The sequence below is a fragment of the Eublepharis macularius genome, chromosome 18, assembly GCF_028583425.1.
Source record: "Eublepharis macularius isolate TG4126 chromosome 18, MPM_Emac_v1.0, whole genome shotgun sequence".
Lineage (NCBI taxonomy): Eukaryota > Metazoa > Chordata > Lepidosauria > Squamata > Eublepharidae > Eublepharis > Eublepharis macularius.
The window spans coordinates 38,428,883-38,449,641 of NC_072807.1; the positions used below are offsets into that span (position 1 = coordinate 38,428,883).

General features: G+C 45.4%; 1 protein-coding gene across 2 annotated transcripts; it reads right to left on the bottom strand.

Moving 5' to 3' along the window:
* Positions 1-230: 230 nt before the first annotated feature.
* On the bottom strand, positions 231-17,192 carry BNIP2 (BCL2 interacting protein 2). Of its 2 annotated transcripts, XM_055002891.1 has the most exons (11): positions 17,098-17,192; positions 12,108-12,238; positions 11,795-11,859; positions 10,760-10,927; positions 8,305-8,481; positions 8,111-8,213; positions 6,182-6,313; positions 4,813-4,899; positions 4,624-4,722; positions 3,523-3,558; positions 231-1,755 (listed from the first exon to the last, which is right to left on the bottom strand). In XM_055002891.1, exons 2-11 carry the CDS (start codon positions 12,191-12,193, stop codon positions 1,707-1,709), a joined length of 1,002 nt encoding a protein of 333 aa, XP_054858866.1. In that variant the 5' UTR covers positions 12,194-12,238; positions 17,098-17,192; the 3' UTR covers positions 231-1,706. The 2 variants fall into 2 exon arrangements, with proteins under 2 accessions (XP_054858866.1, XP_054858867.1); XM_055002892.1 differs by lacking the exon at positions 3,523-3,558.
* Positions 17,193-20,759: the final 3,567 nt, after the last annotated feature.

Here is a 20,759-nt window from a genome sequence, read left to right on the forward strand (position 1 = left end):
TTTTTATGGACAAGTTTAGGCATCTTAAGATAGGCGCACGTTGCCAATGAATGTTAATGTCATAATAATTCCCAAAGGACAGCATGAATATCCAGGAAGCCACAAGGTCTCTCAAGCCAAGCCCGCTTGGCACAAGCCACATACCTGCCCCCCTTTCCCCCGGTGTTGCTTCAGCTCAATCCTAATGAAACATCCAACTAAAGCCATTGTTTTTTTTGTAAAAACACGATTTATTGACTACATTTAAAAAACCAACACAGCGAGCATTTCCCAAGTAAACACTGTTTGGAGATGGGTAATATGTTGACAGTTGCTTCCAAGTGACATGTTTTGAAAAGGCAAATGAAAATTTTAAAATTTTACTCTTTCTGAAGGTCAGCAAAGTGTTTCACAGCAGATATTTAAAATCAGCTGTTCAGAGATTAGTGCATGGGATAAACATGTGACTGACATTCACCCAGGACATATAAGATTCAGGCCATACTAGCGCAGTAAATTTCCACACACGAAAAGCTTGTGGCTGTGTACATTAAAAAAAAAGACTCCTTTAAAAATGTATAAAGTGAATTTAGTGCTTGTGGAAGGTGCTGAATCAAAGAGCACAAGGCACAATCTCTCTACAAAAAGGCAGAAAAGCAGAGCATATCCTTCTAACTTAGAGTGGAGAGAAACAGAGCTGCCACTGAAAAATGGTATCCCTGTGTCAAGTTCCACCCCAGCTCTATTGGCAAGCCCAACCATCCCCATGTCTCCAACACTGTGCATTTCGTCATCCTGTGTCACTGGAGGGCAGGGGAACATCACAGCAGAACACAGAGCAAGATGCACTATATGTTATGGCAAGAGGAAGCTCGACCGGTGGAGGCCAATTTTGGCAGCACCCCGCCCCCCCACCCCGGGTTGGATTAGCACACAGTTCTGCCCCTTGCCTTCATTCTGAACGGTTGGGTGTATCTCAAACAGAAGGTGGCTCAGCTATGCCAATACAGACCTTTAGATGATGAAGGCTGGTTGCACATCAGACGCCCACGCTTCAAATGAGTAAAGTGACCCCAAGCTAGCGTTCACTTGAACTGCTCCGTTCACAAGCGTGGCTATTCAGAGCCAAAACTAAAAGCTCTGTAGCCAATCAGCTGCAGCTTTGGGGGGCCAAGAGGAAGCACCCAGGGAGGATATAGCAAGCGCTGTTACATCTACTATGGGAGCCTCGTCTTAACACAACAGTGGATTATCCCCAACTAGCAGAACTATTACTGAGTGTGTGTGTGGGGGGGGGGTCTGTTTGTGGACTAAAAGGCAGTCGACCATTTACAAAACGATGCTATGCACTTTATTACAAAATGAATGACAGCAGTCATTTATGGTCTTGCCTGCTTGTAAAAATCCTACAGGTAGACATTATATATTGTTTTAAGAAGTCATAAAAATATATATTATTCTCTTTCCTTTCCTTAACATTTATGCATATAAATAATTACTGAATAAGCATCATTTAGATAAAACTCAGGTGTCACCAATGACACCCTGTGATGCTGCAGTATAAGGCGGTTACGACGAAGGCAGCTGTGTGCAAGCCAGCCCAGCAGAACAGAGGCCACGGGGCACAAGTCCAGAGGCAAACCCTCCACTGCAACAGGTTTTTAATGCAAAATATCATTCCATCGGCACATTCCTCAGTCTTGGTTTGACTCTGACAAAAAAAAAATTCACTGTTCTGTCTTCTCTTCTTGCTTTCCGTTAAGCTCTTGGTCAATTCTGCTTATTAAACAGAAAAAAATAAAAGAAAAACTGAAGCTCAATCAAGTTTTGAAAAAGAAAACTGCTCAGTAATTTAGCATAACAGCGCACACAGAGCAGACAGATTTCCCCAGTGAATCATGAATTGTAAGGTTAACAAGGTGACATTTTAGAGCGACGGTTGCAAGAAAATGAAAAAAGACCCCATCAGTACTGCAAGGTACAGCCCCTCTTCCCCATTTTAAGCACAAGTAACTCAGAGTGAGGCCTGCACAGCACGGCTGATTAGCAGGACCAAAGGACAGCACAGAGCCCACAGCCCTTTGTGGAACGTGACATCTTCAGACATTGCTTGGCCCATCTCTCCCCCCCATCCATTTTTCTTCATGATGTACCTCTGTGACACTTTGCCAGGGAGCTGAGATTGGCTGCAGTTCCTTTTTATTGTTTTATGTCATTTTAAATTATGTTTGTAAATTGCCCGGGAGACAAAATGGTGGGTACGAATCTTTCCAATCCTTACAGCAAGCCAACCTTCCTTCTAACATTAACAAACTGAGCAGCAAGGACCGTTACAGCCAACAGCAAGTCTAGGTTAAGTGGGATTCCCCATTTCTCTGGCCATGTCAGACATTTAGAATCAAGCCAGAAAAACATGCTTAGCAAGTGTTCCTAAGTATCTCGTTCTGAGTGCCCCAGAACAACATGGGAGTCCAGTTTCTGGGTCTGCCTGCCTTTTGGCCAATGCTTACGCCAGTAACTCTTCTAGTCTATTTTGAGGGTGGAATGAACAGCAATGGAGGCAAAGTCTGACACTGCTGATGAGCAGTGGACTGGAGCAAGTTTCTGAATTCAGCCATTTTTCTGTTTTACGAAGAAACGGGAAAACTCACTCTCACCGCCTTTTCTGGCAGAAGCCAGTTTGGAAAAGTGTTCCAGAGATTCTCTCTCTTCTTCACTTTACAATTATCAAGTTTGAGAGACAGAGTTAAATATGACAGATGACCTTTTTTTGGTAAGAAGCGACTTGATAAATGCACATGTCGTATTTCCTCAAGGTTTTAAGTCTCCTTGTGTTATTAATAGGCTTGTTTCACCTTGCTAGGTAGCAGCCTACCCCTTACCCAAAGGTGGAGAGAATTTTAGAACAAGGCATTTGGAAGCATTATGTATGCTGGGCACATTCTGGATCAAGTAAATTTGTTAGTGGCAACAGCAATGGTTAACTGGCTGACTGGACAGGATTTCATGAACTGAAGAAGCTGCACGAGGCACAGGAGCAGACTGTGCACTTCTGAGCACTACAAAAACCCAGCATGCATAGGTGAGGGAACAAAACAACAACACCGCAAATGCAGACAGCACAGAAAGATAAAGGGCCAATGTAGGCAGGGGGTGTGTGAGTCAGGCAACTTTTAAACATCAGTGACTGCCGAGTCACCAGCAATCTCAAGTTAAGGAAATAGTCTGCAGAAATTGCTGCACCTGAGTTTATATACGAGGAGGAAGTATTTGCAGTTCTACAGGCCTAAAAATTAGCGCTATGATCAGATAAAGGTATTATCTGTGGCCCATGCAGCTGACTCCCAAAAGCAGCAGGCTGTTTTACACAACACAAGCCACAGACAACACAGCACGAGCTAAGCCAGAGACACAAAGGCAAGCTTTGCGGCAGGGGTGTGTTCATTCACACATGCTGTATGCATTTTGGCACGCTGAAGAGAGTCTCGGTACAGTGCAAAGTTAGCTGAACTAGACATAGCCCTGATCAAGATGTGCATATACCTTTTGGCTTTCTTTTTAAATTTTTCTTCTTCATACCTTGGTGGGGAAAATTCAGTTTTTAGTAAACAGTGCAGTATTGTATGCCGGCAAATCCCAAGCACTTCTGAAGCCAACAGCAGCTAATGGGGACCTTCTCCTTAGCCTACTTTTAAGTACCAGCACAGAAGAAATGGGACTTCGTTTCTGTGTAGTAAAAACCACATCCGATCTCTTGCAAAATGGTGCCTGAGTTTCCAGCACATATTCCTCTGTCCAAGAGTTTAGCTGCCCCGGCCCTTGACCCTCACAACCCCTCAGAAAGCTAGATTAGGAAAGCGACGGCTCTGCGAGTACCCTAGGCGCTTCGTTCATTCCAGAGCATGAGCTGGAACCCAGAGAGAATTCGGGGAAGAGAGGGACTGTGCAGAAGCGGTCAGACATCCGGCACAGCATCCCGTGGATCCCAAGCAGCTTTGCTCTGGCTCAAGATCTTCTCGCATCCGTGGAAGAGTCCTTGGGCCAGAGGGAAGTGCTGCACACAGTGGAAGAGACCTGCAGGATTCCTCCCAGGCTCTTGAAATGGCCCTGAGAAGTGACTAGGGAACTGGCACGGTCACATCTTAAACAATTTTAATCAGCAACACCAACTCCGCCAACTACCCTTCTCAGATCTAACACTACCAGGGGTGCTTTGCTTTCGTGCGGTGCTGTGGCAAGCATTTCCCAATGGGGTCATTTCCATCTCTCACTCCTATTCCCACAATCCTAGGTATATAAGAATACGGGTTACAACTCCCCGCCCCCCCGCCCCCCGGGTATAATACGGTTTACTTTTCACTGGGCTGGCCTCTCTCACTAATGGGCATCGCTCTCCCCTGGGGCACATAGTTTTCTGCCGACACAAGAGGCCCTTCCAAAACCGAAGCGTCTTTGTGCTGGAGGAAAGTGGCACAGAGGTGCAGGATCCAGCCTACAGCCCTCCACTGCAATTAATTCTGTTCACCAGAGAGACTTCCCAGCAGAGATGCCATGACTCGACAGAAGCAAAAATTTTCAGCGTTTTCAGAAGCTTAACTTCACGGGCGAGTATTTACGGGGCTGAGATACAGATGCAAGACCTACTGTTTTATGCAATCCGGAATGCCCACTGATTCTACAGGGACCAGTTCCGCCAGCTCTGCCAGAGTGAAGACATATCTGATTTTTTGGCTGAACTTTGAGCTAAAAAAAAAAAGGGGTTAGAAAACATGGTCACTGATAAAAGCAAACGTACTAGCACTTAAAAACATAATAATGTATTTCGAGCATTACCTGATAAAAGGTTTTGTGATTGCCAGAAGTGTCCTAATAAACCAGGAAGGATGAACTATTATTAAGGATTTCAGGTTCTTCTTCAGCCTAAAGGTAAACGGGAAGGCAGTTGGCAACGGAAGCAATGCCAGCGCGAAATGCCAGCTTCTGTGCAGCGGACACGAAAGCGTCACAGCGGTTTGCTACTGCTCTAATTGTTGCTAGAAGGAACTCCTAATGAGCTAATAGCCTCAGAGCGGCAACTCCTTATTAGAGCCGGACGAACGACAGCAAGATCACAAATTGTGCCTAGATGATTGGAAGAGACAACGAAGGGGAAATGTGTCCCCCTACCTGCAGAGGGTCAGGTTCTGGCCAGGTTCCCTGGGCAGGAAGCAGAACCGGAAGGGAAAGCCGGTCGGGGAGAAGGGCAGAGATGGGAGTGCGTATCTGCATCCTCAACCTAGTTGCCAGGACAAAGCAGACGACCCTGCTGAGAGGCTCACACAGAAGAAAGTTGGCAAAACTGGGAACTGGGGTGGGAGGGTTAGAAGGCATTCGCAGGCCAAGAAGGGGAGAGGTTAAGTCAAGACATCTGTCCACATCATGCTGAAAAAAGATTTACGCCGGGATTAAAGGACGTGGGGACAACCCTAGTAAGGGTCTCTAGCAGGAAGAACAAAAAAAGCCTGTCGACAAAGAAGGGGACGACTGAAGCCTCTAAGGATATGCAGGACGACGCAGAATCCGCAAGCAGTGCTCGGAGGCATCCCCCCACCCCCACCTACCACACTGGAAGAGACCTGAACCAGTGCACAAGTCCAGAGTCCACAAGGTGGAAATCAATAGCCAATCCAGTGGCTCAGGCTATTTTGAAAAGGTCTGCTAGTGTAGTAGGAAGAGGAGGAGGAGGAAAACCCTCTCTGGTGGCTCAACTGCAAGAAATGCTTTTCTTACAGCTTGTTCTTAGCTTCAGACTAGGAAAAGTTCTGACCTCAGGAAAACTGCTCTCCAGAGAAATGCCTTAGCTCTCATTACTAGCTTTTGAGGAACCTGCCCTTCAAAGGTGTATATTTTAGGAACAGCCAATTGCAATGTTAAATATGCTGCTTTTTCTTGTTGGGACAACAACGTCCACATTTCGGGAAGGGTTTCTTCTGGAATCCTGCTTTACGCAAAACAGATTCTGCTTCCCTCTCATGGGAGCATATGCCAGCTGCCTCGCTTGTTTCTCCCTTCAGTTCTCCTGCCCCTGCTGCTACTTCTAGGTGCTGTCTCTCCTCTGAAGCTCGCTGGCCCCCACTTGGCAATGGCAAGAAGCCTCCGTTAGGGAGGCGTCTTTCATGTGTTCGGCAGTCAGATCTCTACAGGCAGCTCCCTTCCTTCTTACCTCCTGTCAATTTGTTGGTAGCATTTCCTGAGCCAGCCTAGGCTGGGCATCTTCCTCCGTGTCGTAGCACCATTTAAATAAACGATCATGTAGTTTTCAGCAACCAGTAATTCTAGTGTTCCAATCACAAACCTACAAGGAAAAAAAGCAGGGCTGAGGTCACCTTTGAAGGCCCACCGTCCCATTCTCTTTCATCACAACACAAGCAGGCACATCACCCTCTTCTTTTGAGGGGGGGGGGAAGAACTAGCTTTAGCCAGGCTATCTGCAAATCTGGGGTAAATGTTAAGACATACACTTGTTTCACCAGACCACATAGAAAAGTCCACTGTTTTTATTTATTTAGATGATTTATAATCTGCCTCTCTCGTAGAGACTCCAGGAAGATTACACGGTGTGAGTTAGAACAGTCAGTTTCAAGGACAATTCAATAAACTATGTAATAGGCAAAAACTAGCAGAAATCCAACACGCAGTTGAAGAAATGCTGAAACAGAACATTAGCAATGCTGAGACTGACATATTAAACAAGAAACTACCCAGCAGGATCACACTTAAAACAACAGACAGTACACAGTAGTGAAGTCTATGGTCCCTATCTCTTTACTGATGCACCTCTCTGAGACCTCTCATCCGAGTAAAAAGCCCTCTTGAATAATTCAGAGTTGCATTGTTTGAGGAAAGCCAGGAGAGTGGGAGCTCTCCTGACCTGTTCATGATTTTACCCATGTGCAAGGTGGCCTAGCAATCTGCCTAGCAGTAGCTGGGCTGGTGGGGAGAATTAGATGGAGAAAGGAAGACTAGTAACTTTGGACAGGCATACCATATGTACTTGTGAGTCAGGGTCTTGCTTTCCTAATCACTGCAACAGCAGCAGTTACAACAGAAAAAGGGTACAAGGTCAACCTTACCAGGGAACGGCAGGAGAAGACAGCCTTAAACACCCCAAACATTTGCCTTTTATAATACTGCAGACACCTCCCTGGAAGCAGAGTCCTCCTCAATACACACACCCACAAAAAGCTACGGCCACCGGGAACCGACAGTGGGGAGCAGCCATCAGAGGACAATCCCTGCTCGAGGGTCAAGAGAGGTCGTGTGTGTGGTAAGCTGCCTCCACGGATGCACGTAGCCTGGGGCGAACCAGATTCATAGGGGCCACACACTCGCTAAGGATGCCTTTGCAGGTTTTTTTGTTATCATTTGAAAGCTTCATGACTGCAAGTTCTCGGTTTCACTAGGTCATTTAGCAACATGAATGCTTGTGTGTTTCTTCACTCCAAGGCCGACTGGTTCGTGGAATCTGTTGCCGAGAGAAGCAGGCACTCTTCAAACAGGGATTAGCCACAATTGCTAAATGATCCTTCTAATTATCAAAAATTGTGAGGGGCAATGGGGGTGGGGGCTTGGCACACGCCTGAATAAGAACGCCCAAGAGTTATTTCTGGCCTGGTTTCTGCAACAGGTCAGGGGGGAGGGGGGGGAAGAGCTCAGTGCCAGAGCACACGCTCTGTTGCTGAAGGCCCCCCTTTGGCAGAAAAAAAGTCTTGGATAGAAGGGCTGGGAAGATCTCTGGTAGCAACTCTCCAAGGTCTCAGGCCACCAGAGTAGACAACAGTGAGAGCCAGTTTGGTGTAGCGGTGAAGAGCACGGGACTCTAATCTGGAGAGCCGGGTTTGATTCCCCACTCCTCCACTTGAAGCCGGCTGGGCGACCTTGGGCCAGTCACAGCTCTCTCAGAGCTCTCTCAACCTCACCCACCTCACAGGGTGTTTTGTTGTGGGGATAATAATGGCATACTTTGTAAACCGCTCTGAGTGGGCATCAAGTTGTCCTGAAGGGCGGTATACAAATCAAATGTTGTTGTTATTGTTATTATTATAGGGTCTAATTTTTTAAAATCCATAAAAGGCAAGCTCACCAAACTTACTTAAATAGATTATCCATTAAGTACTTGTAGTTTGGCTGACTGCTCTCGGGCATGAAGCAAACTGCAAACACAACTATCGCATTCAATCCATCGCCGTAATATCCTGTGGGGAGAAACGGATCAGAGGTCACTAACGGTGTTTCTTCCTGCACTTTCCAGTTGTGAACACAGCAAGCCTTCCTGCCTAGCCGTACCTCCGTGCCGGATTACTTTCTTGTAGGGCTCAATGGCCTTCATGTCCACCCTGTGAGACTGCTCTCCAATTCGGAACATACGCCAGCGCCGCTCCTCCTCTTTTTCCTCGGATGCCGAATATTCTGGAAGCTCCCCTTCCCCAATCACTTCAGTAGATTTGGGTTTTGGAAGATCATCTGTCCAAGTGTTGAAAGGAGGTTTAAAATATTGCGATGTTGCAAAGCACAGATAAGACTGGGCTACAGACTGGGCTCAAACTCTTTCAAGCTCAGTGCCATTATACTGAAGCGAGCTTGTCCACATTCCCATCTAGCCTGGTTTTTTTTACTTAAGCAATGGACTAAGCAGAACAGTTTAGTATACCGGCAGAACAGTTTAATATACAGGTGTGTGAAAGTTTTGATTTCTTCCCCAAACCCTGAACATATTAAAAGTTAATACAAACTGTTCCTTTGATCAGCTGAAAAATCAATGTTTGTCAAGTCAGAGCAAGTCTTGCAATAAAAGTATTTTCAGTGTTGATTCAAGCACCCCTTGATTTAGGCAATGTGTTTTACAAATTTTAAAATATACACGTATTCCAGCTTCTCAGTGCAGCCTTTATTGAAATCTCTAAAATTAATTAGGGTAACACTGAAAACCCTTTGATCAGTGGACAGCTATGAGTAAAGCTACCTCCAAGAGCTATTGCCCCTTTCATTACTGATTTAGCAGCAAACCATTTCTACCCATTGATTTGTGGTAGACATGCAAATAGATGTTTCAATCATAAATAAGCAAAATCGCCAGTATATATGGGGCACTCTCAAAAACACCCATTCATCTTCATCACTGGGACCTTGTTAAATAAATTTCAGTAGCACAAACCTTACCCACACAGGTGTGAGAAAACTACTGCATGTTAGTAGATGGTTTCCAAGACAGAGCTGTTAATGGAAACTATCCCTCCAGGAAAACGCTGACCGCCGCATTAAAGAGAAAAGAAGAGACAGAAACCTTATTCCAGTGACACGCAACTCCCCACCCTCACTCGCTCAGAGTCTTGTAAAGACAACACACACTGAGCTGAATCCAGACCTTTTAAACAGCAGAGCCTTCCTCTGATAGAAGAGGATCAAAGGAGCCTCTAACATCAGGAAAAGACTCCTTCAATTGGGGGAACGTTCTGACTCTGGGAACTGTATTATCTTGCTCCAGTTCTCTAACACATTAGGAGTAACACAAGTGAGCAACACACCACCAAAATCATCACCTATCAAATACACAAAAGACAAGTTATTCCCATGCCTCAAACTGTCAGGTCACTAATTCCAAAGAGCTACTCTTCTTCCTCTGTGGCTCAAGACTCTTGAATCAATTTTGCACCGTAGGAGATCTGCCCTGTGCCAAGTAATTTCGAATCCCTTTCCAGATTACGACTGGCTGAGTTCATTTATAGATCCAGCAAGACAGATTTGAGACTGCCGCCTAAGAGTTAGTAATAATTTAGCAACATTATTGTGAATTGCCATACACAATTCTCCCCCCCCCCCGCTCCCCCCCACCCCGTTTCCCAATGCATCACATCACTGTCAGTACCAGCTTTGTTCCATTTGGCCTATTGAGAGCTGTATGAACGCTAACCCTCTCAATCAGATCCACAGATATACCAGAGATCATTAACATTCGCATCAACAGGTAGAGCAAAGAAGGAAGGTTTTACCAATTTCCGAAACAGCCAGAAAAGCACTGGTAATAGATACATTCCATCCCACAAAAAAAGTTGTCCGGAGCAAGGCCTCCTCAACTGATCTGGGTTAGTTGGACCAGGTGGGGGAAGATGAGGGGGAAAGGCTCACACCCAAGAAGCTTCAGGAAATGCCTACCCTAGACTCTGGCAGTTTCATCTAATTGTATTTATTTTAAAAACCAAAGAGCACCACATACAGATAGCCCTGTTTTAACCCCAATAAACTCACAACAGGAACTCTGTGGTGGACTGAGGATTTGCAGGTTTCGTGAAAATGTAAAGCAGCACCCTTCTATCTGCCCCACTCCATGTAGGGCCTTATATCTCTTGATACGCCATGGGGGTGCCAATATTCTTCCCCAGGGGAGAAGTAAGGGGAGGAATAAATCAGGGGGGCAACAAAGATGTCAGAGTTCCACCATTTGCCCACAGCCCCTGAGCAGCCTTAACCAGCAAAGAAATCCAGTATACAGATAGCTGCATATCCAACTCCCAAAATAAATAAAACTTGCAGATTGGAACTGGTCCCACAAGAATGCGGAAAGCAAGTCTTCCTAATTGGGCTCCCGCCTCGCCCGTCCCTAAGTCAGAGGGCCTTGGTCAGCCTTGCAAAAAGGTTATGCAGCAGCAGGCAACGGAAAAGCTCCACCAAGCTATCTACCCCACCGGCCTGTGGCCAAGAAAAGATGCCGGCACAATGCTCGGTCAAGAGGAGGACGTCTCACCTTCCCATTCATACTCGTTGCTGTTTTCAGAGGGTGTGTCCAGGTCATCCAGGTCAATCTCCCCGCTCTCATCCAACTCATCTGACAAAACGGATTCTTCGCTGTGGTCCAGAGTTAGGCTTATATTGGGAGCCAGCAGCTTCTTCTTAACTTTGCTGCCATTGATTTCTAATAGGTTAGGAAGGGGAAAGAGGATTACGTTCAAATTCCAGAACCGAGCAGGGCTTTAAAGCCAGAGCCTTGCAGTGACACCTGGAAGCTGATCAGAAGCCTGACGGGTCACGAAAGCAACATTTCACTTGGAACATGACGGAACTCTAATGCTGCAAAGTAAGTTTTCTGAAGAGCAGCTGATATTCCTCAGCAGGCACCTACTGGTCTAAAGAGCATGCTGTGAAACACCTGTGTTGTTGTCTTAAAGAGGCCATAAAAACTAGAAATGGGGCTCTTTCAGTGGTGGCGCCTCACCTTTGGAATGCCCTTCCTCTGGCCTGACACCTAGCATACTTTTAGGTGCCAAGCCAAAACATTTCTGTTTAACCCAACTGTTTTAGTGGCTTTAGAGATTTTTAGGGCATTCAACAGTTATTTTATGCAGTTTTCAAGCCCCAGATTTTTTTTTTAATTAGCTATTAAAAATTCAACTATTTAACTGCGCTTCTCAGTATAAAGAGGAGATGAACAGGTTATCATCCCAGGCATGTTTAAGGCCTGGCCAACGAATGTCTCATTTAAATACAGATGCCATGGAAAAATTTATTTTCCACTTTCATATTCCACTGGAAATGACTCATCCAGTAATGGATATATCAACTCACCAGCTGCCTGGGGCATGTGTGAATTTAAAAAAAAAAAGTCAAACAAGGCACTGGGTAGAATATTAAATAACAACAACAGATCTTTCCGTCCTGCAGCTTAGGCTTGCTTCGCCACCTTCCAAAAAGCCCTCCAAGATGAACTACTCAATGTTTAAGGCAGCAAGTACTGACTCCCTCATCTTGGTAGCCAAAGTAACTTTAGACTGCATGCACTTGCCAGGGGGGTCCCCTCTTCCCGATGCATTGGGCAGATCTCCAATATGGTCATCTTCCGGCAGAGGCCTAGGAGAGAGGACAAATACTTCAGAACATATTTATTCAATTCATTGTTTCCACATTGGGAGCATCCTAACGCACAAGTCCACATAGCTTGCTGTGACATATAAAAACCCCTCGACAAAAACAACAACAACAGCATTTTCCATGCTCAGGTTAGGGCTGAAACGTCCCCTCAGCTCCCCCTTGAGAAGGAGCTGATCTGCACGCAAGGCCTCTACTCCAGACCTGGCTTTGTCACAGGACCTCCTTACCGAGGAAAGTCTTCGTCTTGCCATTCCTCTTTCAACTCCACACCCTCCATCCTCAGCTTGGCCTCGATGGAGGATGAAGGCTCCATGGGATCCAGAACGCCTCCTTCCCTTGTCAAGACGTCAGCCGAGAACTGTGAAAGATTGACATTTGGTCTCAGTGCTCGTGAGTCAAGATGCCCTCCTAAAAACCAGCATGAACACTGGATACAAAACAGCAATGCAAAAACAGCCTTGCTAACAAAGGGGCTGAAATAGATTTGGGTCGAATGGCCTACAGTTACTTGGACTCATTGCACATTTTCTGTAAAAATCGAGAGTGGCTTTGTGTGCACATCTTGGCTAGTTTTTCCCCCTCTGCAATAAACATGATCAAGCTCTACCCTGACGTTTTATTCCATACTTCACAGATAGAGTAACTTACTGGCTAAGAAGCTGAACTACAAAGGAAAGGCTCCACCACACCCCCTGTTTAAATCTCACTATGTTCTGAACTCACTGGCTTCCTCTGCCACACACTGGGATGTCTGTCTGTGTCTCTGTGTCTCTCTCACTCACACACTCACACACACAAAATGCAAGGAACTCATAAGGACTGTGGGGAGCACTTCTTTCCTGCATATCCCCTTCCCTACATTATCTTCTCTCCCCACTCTCCTGGCAGCCCCCATATCTTCTCTCCTTTTCCCCAACTGGTTTTCTTCTTCCCACTCACCAACCAACCTTTCTTTTATCTGCCCCTCCAGTTTTCTACTCTATTATTTCATATACAGATCATCTTTCTCCGCAACTGGGACCCAAAGCAGTTTATATGATTCTCCTCTCCTCCGTTTATCCTCACAACCACCCTACGAGGTAGGCTAGGCTGAGAGAGTGACTGGCCCAAGGTCACCCAGCAGGCTTCCATAGCAGAGGGGGAATTCAAACCTGAGTCTCCCAGAGCCCAGCCTGGCACTCTGTCCACTACAACACCACACTGGCTCTCAGCTTTTCCTCCCCGGCAGCCGCTCTCTGGAAAAAGTCTGGCCAAGTTGCAGAAGTTGTGAGGTAGCAAGTTGCTCAGGTGAGTTGTGTGGAGGTTGCTGCTAGGCCCATACCACTTCTTGTTTCTGAATATGTATATCAGATTCTGACTTGTAGAAAACTAAATGTAAAGATTCCTTATGCCCCACTGAAATCATTCTTGATCTTCTAGGGGAAAGGAATTTGCAGTGAAGACATATTCCATCCAGCAGGCTGACAAGCGCTTGTTGATTGTCACTGTGCCTTAGCAAATAACCAGAGGGGCTACTGGTGCTACATGTTCCACACAGCAGAGTGTATTGCTTAACAAGGCAGCAGTGTAACAGCCGCCAGCTCACAGAATTGCTGTTACCCAAGTTAGAGGAAGACCGGCTTATTCAATCTGAATTCTTTCTATTAAAAGCCACAGTTAATTCTACACTCAGAGCAAGAGGTGGTCACATCACAGCAGGCAGGAGGCTTCTTCCCAGCACAGACTTGGGAGCCCCTACCTAACTCGCTTTGACAGTAATACCATTTCTTGAATTCTTTAATATGCTGTGTTTTAATACTTACGCCCTGTTTCGGATTTCTGCGGACACAGTCCTATGACATTGTTTATTAGATGTCTCCTCGTGCTATGGATTGTAGTTACTTATGCTAAGTAATTCGCTTTGAGTCTCAAAGAAAGAGAGAGAGAGCCCACGCGCAAGAGCGAGCACACACTCCTGCTTGTGCACTCTCTCTCTCAAGAGCTAGCGCAAGAGAACATGCGCAGGATATATGTTCTCTTGTGGACAAGCAGAGCTATTTACCACTGCGGAACTGACCAGATGCCTTGAATTACTCGGGAGAGGCTAAATTGGAAAGCAAGCAAAGCAAGGATGCTCGGCCTGCATTCTGCCTCATGACTCAGAGCAAGCGCGACAAGAAACCAACTCTGCTGCAAAAGAAGTGTGCTCCTATAACCCACCACTGCCAAACGAAGAACGGAACGATCGTGCTTTAAGGTAAAGCCTTCTGCGCTTGCTTAGTTCCCACCATCGTCAAGCTTTTATTAGTGTCTTCACCAGGGCTTTCCTTCCTCAAAAAAACACGGACGATTGTTCCTGTGTGGTAACAGGAAGTTGCACATAGTTCTTCCCTATGTTTATTCTAAATGAAGTCCCAATGATTCCAATAAGCATTTCTACTACGCCAACTTACTTGGAAACACTACAGAACTCTGTACGTTTGCTCAGAAGTCAGCCCAGCTAAGTTTCAGGCTGCACGTATGTACAGAAACACATCCAAGGCACCTTAACTCTCCAGAAACAGCATAACCTTCATAACAGATTTTTCCCTCTAACGGATAAAGAGAAGCAGTATTGTTATGAAATGCTTGATTACAACTGAGTGATCCAAGTTCAAATCTGGCTTGCCATGAGATTGACTGGATGACTGAGTATTTGTTCTCTCTTAGCATAGCTTAACTCATGGGGCTGTTGAGAATTAACCTGAGGAAGGGGGAACCACCCTGAGTTTCATAGAGAAAGTGCAGGACAAAACAGAATAAATCAAGCTCTTAAGCTTAGAGACAGACTTCCCTTTCAGCTCAAAAGCAGAAGCTACTACTAGTTTTCATAACTTATGTCTCATTTTCTATACAATATCCGTTATTGCAAGACACTCTTCAGCAATCCCTTCTTGGCCCAAGAATAGCCCAACTCCAGGGCACTGCATTCTGCAACACAGCAAGCCCCTCCCTACTGCTTCTAGTGTTCAGTTACTGCGATCTAACAAGATCCCAATTACCATCTTTTTAAATTGTCCTCTTCCACTGTAGATAAGCACCTCACAAGCGGTAAGGCCAATTGCAAAATATTTTTTCCTTTGACTGTTTCAGTGCCAGAGTTAGCAAGGTACACCTACCTCACACACCTATAATTAACATGGGACAATTCACCAAGCCATTGTAATGGTCTCTGATCCCAAATAAATTCATTCAGGAATTCACCAAGCTTTTCTGCATAAGCCCCACTTAAGCAAACAATTGCACACGACAGCACACTTGGATGCTTAAGACAGAAAAACTGCACCCACCACTTAGCGCAGACAGATCCACCTAAGCCACCAAGCGAACAGTAGCAGCAATTAGTAATTAACTGTGTAGTAATTAAGAGTGCCAGGGCCCCACAGAAAGGGCTGAAATCTCCACTAGACCATGAAGCTGATCTTGGGCCATTCCATCTTCTCTCAGCCTAATGCACCACTCAAGGTCATCACGTAGGAAAAAGCTCCACAAGCTGCCCTGAGCTCCTTGGAAGAATAGCAGGATAAACATTAAACAGGAGTCTTGTAGCAGCTCATTAAAGACGGACAAAATATTACTCCAGCATAAGCTTCCAAGGACTAGAGCCCGCTTTTTTAGAGGCAATGCGTAACTACTATGCAGCAGGTAAAAAAAGTAGTAGTATGGGGGGGGGAGAGAAATAAATGAACAGTGCAGTTATGGGGCCATGAAACACAGTAAGTGAAAATACAATCTAGTTAAGAAAAATTCAATCCACTAGTTATACTGAACTACTTAACGCCTATAACTGGTGGGGAGCCCAAGGCCCCTGAAATGCAGTAACACAAAACTCAAACCTAATGAAGAAAATTACAAAGACTAACAGCATCAAAAATGGATGGGGAGTCCCAGGATTTGCTAGGACAGGTAACGCCTCTAATGAATCTCTAATGTATCTGAGGAAGGGGGCTTTGACTCTTGAAAGCTTATACACTAAAAATCTTGTTGGTCTCTCAGGTGCCACTGAACTCCAGTCCTGCCATTCTAAGGCAGACCAACATGGCTATCTACCTGAAACTACCTCTAACAAGTTACTTGTCAAGCTAGGAGGAGACAGTAGGACAATAAGCAGGATAAGAGTAACAGAGCACAAAATACATAATGCTAAACCCAGACCACAACAAGGTTATCATTTCATTTCAGGAGCTTCTCTACCAGGAAAAACAGAGTTAAACCCAGGCAACATGCTTACTTTTCTCAATTTCAATTATTTTTTAACCAAAATGGTAGCTTAAAAAAAAATCTAACAACCTGACTTAAAACAGCAGCATATCAGTCCAGGGGCATCTTGGAGACCAACAAGCTATATGCTTTTGAGAGTCAGAGCTCCCTTTGTTAAATGCAGGGAGAAGTGGAGATCCCTGAGCCTTTATATCCCAGTCAGGAGGTGGGAGGGGTGAAGCAAAGAAGGCCGTCATGTATAAAACACAATAAAACAAGTCATCTAAATGACAAAGATTCTTAGTTAAAAAAAACCACAGCGGGGTGGGCTGAAGCTTTTTTTTTTTTTTTTGCACTGTTTATAACAACTTAATTTGCAGCTGAGGCTCCTGCGAGCCCTAAAGTGCCCATCTCTTTATTGGAGCTACAAAAGGTAAAAATTTTAATTTTTCAGTGTGGTGGCCTCTTTCATTATTGACTGATATATATACATATACCTGCCAATAGTAAGAGACCACCACAGTAATGTAAAATATATATATATATACACACACACTCCCCAATAAAATACACACAAATATATATAACAATAACAAACAAGAGACTAAGACAACAAACATTAAAGAAAACAAATTCAATTAAATACAATACCGCACTAAATCCACTAAAGCCCTGTTTATAACAAGTTTTATTTGCAGCAGAAGCTTTTGTGACCCACAGAGTGCCCCTCTCCTTATTGCAGCTCTGAAAGCAATATATATACACATACATTTTTAGCGTGGTGGCCTCTTCACACACACATCTACCTATGCCAATAATAAAAGAGACCACCACGCTAAAAAAAACCGAAACACACCAAGGCAACAAACGACACGAAGGAGGAAAAACTTAAAATTAAACATAAATTCGCATTAAAGCCACACTGACAACACCAACCCCTCCCACGCCCCGTTTCCCTCCCTCTTCAGGCCCACCCATGCCCCAGCCCATAATACTCACCTGGCCCCGGGGGGGGGCGCGGGGGGAAGGGGCCTTCGACTCCCCCCCTTTTCACCCCTGGCTGCCAGCCGGCCCCAACGACCCTCTCCTCACAGTGCCCCGGAAGCAGAAGGCGCGAAACCGGAAGCCAAAGCGTCAGAAAGCGACGCTCCAAACGACCCCCGCCTTTCCTCTCCCCCTTATAAAGGAAGGAAAGGGAAAACCGCTATTCGCGCCTGCGCAGTGGGTGCCGGAGGCGCCGGACCCGGCTCTGAGCAAAAGCGCATGCGCAGGCAGGCTGCTTTGCTGACGCGCTCCTGCGGGGAGAAGTTTTGTACACCGTTTTGCAACGAGATGGGGGTGGTGGTTATTATTACGTGCTACTGTTGTTGTTAGCAGTATCTTACTATCAATAGTAAGAACATTAATAGCTGGATGTGGTTTACTTGAGGGGTAGCCCTAGGGTTGCCAACTCAACATTGGGAAATTCCTGGAGATTTGGGGAAGGATCCTGGGGCACAGCAGGTTTTGGGGAGGGGGAGGCACCTCAGTGGGGTATAATGCCATAGAATGCCACCCTCCATATATAATGCCATCGAATCCACCCTTCACCCTCCAAAGCAGCCATTTTCTCCAGGGGAACTGATCTCGGCCCCCTCCAGGTTGGAAAATTCCTGGGAATTTGGGGGTGGCTGAGTTTGGAGTGGGGAAGGACCTCAGCAAGGTATAGTGCTGTGGAGACCACCCTCTTAAGCTGCCGTATTCTCCAGAGGAACTAAGCTCTGTAGTGTAGATCTTCTCTGGATGTAATTCTGGGAAGTCTCCAGGACCCACCTGGATATTGGCAACCCTAGGCAGTCCCATTGTGACCTGTGCCGCTCACTGCTCCAATGTCACATTCCATGTGGGGGACAGGATCCGGAGGGGGGGACCCAGCCAACCTGAACCTGGGAGTTGCATCGGCGATCTTTGCTCCTAGGTCTCTCCAAAAGAAATACTGGATTGGTGTGTGAGGGTACGCTGCTGCTGAGCATGGAGGTTTCATTTATTGATCAGGGCTACCAGTCTCAACCCTCTCAGACTGAAGGCTGCTTGCACAGGGTATTTTTAATCCACTTTCAGTGCACGTTGCAAGTGGATTTTACTGTGCACAGTGAGAAAATCCACTTGCAAATAACCACTAAAGTGCATTGAAAGTGGATTGGAAAATGCATTATCCAGAGTGTGTGAAAGCAGCAGAGAATATGCCTAGTCCCATTTAAAGGCCATCTAAACTGGTCGCAGTGAATTCCACAAGTTGTGTGAAGTCAGTCCTGAATCTTGCCTCCCATCAGCTTAAGTGGGTGGTGCAGGGCTGCAGTATTATGAAACAGGGAGAAAAATAGCAACCTCCTCCACCCTGTGTGCTCTTTTTATAACTATAATGCCAGACACACATATTGTTAGCCATCTTTTCTGATTAAGGCATAGAATATCTTATATTAGGGGCAACCAACCATAATGACTCAAAACAGCAGGATTTGAGTTCAGTGGCGCCTTAGCAACCAATAAAATTTTCAGGATAATAAGCTTTCGAGGTGCCACTGAACTCAAATCCTGCGGTCCTACTGCAGACCAGCACGGCTACCTACCTGAAACGACACGTTTTTTGAGTTCTCCAGAGGTCTTCGGCAGCCTGGACGCTTGGGGTGTGTGTGTGTGTGTGTGTGTGTGTGTGTGTGACGTGCTGATTTTAAGAGCTGTTTGTCTGCAACCAGTGACTTGAACAGATTGGTTGGAGCTGGTATTGGGGTGAACTTTCAACCTTCTGGGAAGGAGAAAATGCCAGCCTTGAACTGATAAAGTTCCCCTATACCCTAAGAATAGAGGAAGAATGTGGGAGTCCTTATAGTAACAAAACAGAAGTTTAATGTTAGACGATGCACCATGTAAGGAGCCAACAGAAGTCAAATCGGGCAATATTGCCTAGTCAGGGTGGAGACACGAAACCCCATTGGCAGTCTTCCAAATTGAATGGACTACCTTGTTTCACTCATCTGATTGCAATTAATACACCTGAAAAGGATTCATCTGCCAATGGGGCATGTATATCTTATCTTTCCATGATTTTTTGGTATCTATAAAAGGACAGAGTCAGTAGGGAACCCCTGATTTCCTCCTGTAAGCAACACATGACCGCGGGCTGCTCTGCTGCAAAAAGGGTGATTGTATCTGCTATGCAATGCTCCAGCTTTGCCACTGGGTGGCAGTCAATAACAGAAAATTGCAGGGTGGGGGGGAATAAAACAAAATGCATGTTTAGGCAGTAGCAAAAGAGAAGCGAGAGCATGTACTGGTGGAATGCTGGGAGTCCCCCCCAAACCACCTACACCTTTGCTGTCCTCCTCGCACATATTGAAAATGAGAGGAGTCCTACGTTTTCAAAAATGTGATTTTTGTTGTGAGCTTACAACACCGTAAGTTAGTCTAATAGAGGGGAAAGCAACCCTTTTGGCCTGCATGCCAAAATAATAACCATGTCTACCTGTGAAAAGGTTGGCATGCCAGCAAAACCAAAAAGGGGTGGGATTAGGATTGTATGTGGCCAGACATGCTACATAGGACGCATAGAGCTTTTAAAAATGTTTTGTATGAAAGTTAGGGACTCAATTAACACTGCTTTAAAAACAGCCATCATGGCTTGCTTTTGAAGAACACAGTTAGGAATCTGCAGTGGGTACAAACAATTTCTGGTTCAAAAAGATGCTTTGTGAGAAGTTCTCTTAGGCACGTGAGGGCACCAGTGGGAGAGTTTACATCCAAGAGCTACCATACTCCAAATCTTCTATTGTTAAACAACCACTGCTCTGCAGGAGGGACCACTCCTGGGGCTCTGGCTGGCTTTTGGCCCGCTCTTCCATCTCCCAGCCCTGATCGGAGCCTTTCCCAGCTCAGCCACACATGGGTAGAGCAAGAGAGTTGCCGTGCCAAGCATGGCGTGCCACTATTTAACACATGCCTGCCCCACGTCTAGCAATATTACTGTCCTCGCCTGTCAGGGCCAAACTAGATGGGAGATATGCAGACGGATCTGCCCAGCTTTTATTATTTTTTTTAAAGGTAAATTGCAACTGCAGAAAGATGCCATTTTGGCAGAGGTCACTGTGCAGCCGGGGAGGGGGTTAATCCTCCCCCCGCCCCCCAAAAATAGGGTATTAACAGAAGAATTACAAATAGAAAAGGGTACAAGATAAGGCTGTCCATTGTCACCACAATTATTTATTTTAGCAATGGAAATCTTTGCTTCAAAGCTAAGACAGGACTCTTAAAGGTTTGAAAGTTAACGACGAAGAATTTAAATTGAAATGTTACGCAGATGATGTTGTCTTGACGATTTTGAATCCACAGGAGATGCTGCAATATGTTATAGAACATTTTATAAGTTTTGGAAAGTTTTCAGGATTTAAAGTTAATAGGAAAAAAACTAAAATAATCCCCAAGTTGTTAACAAGACAAGAAGAAGAACAAATTGAGGAATTGTCGGGATGTGAAATAGCAGTGAATCCAGTGAAATATCTGGGTATAAATGTAACAGGACAAAATGAAACATTATTTAAAGATAATTATGAAGTTTTATGGAGGAAGATTCAAAAAGATCTTGTAAGATGGTCAAAGTTAAAACTGTCTTGGATAGGAAGAATGTC

What these genes read in the sequence shown, in the direction of transcription:
- BNIP2 (XM_055002891.1), bottom strand. Translation starts at nt 12,193, where the DNA reads ATGGAGCCTTCATCCTCCATCGAGGCCAAGCTGAGGATGGAGGGTGTG. An exon ending in GGGAAGAGGGGACCCCCCTG is followed by an intron (nt 10,928 to 11,794) that starts GCAAGTGCATGC and finishes CTAACCTATTAG; the next exon opens with AAATCAATGGCAGCAAAGTT. An exon ending in TTAATGGATAATCTATTTAA is followed by an intron (nt 6,314 to 8,110) that starts GTAAGTTTGGTG and finishes TTTTCCTTGTAG; the next exon opens with GTTTGTGATTGGAACACTAG.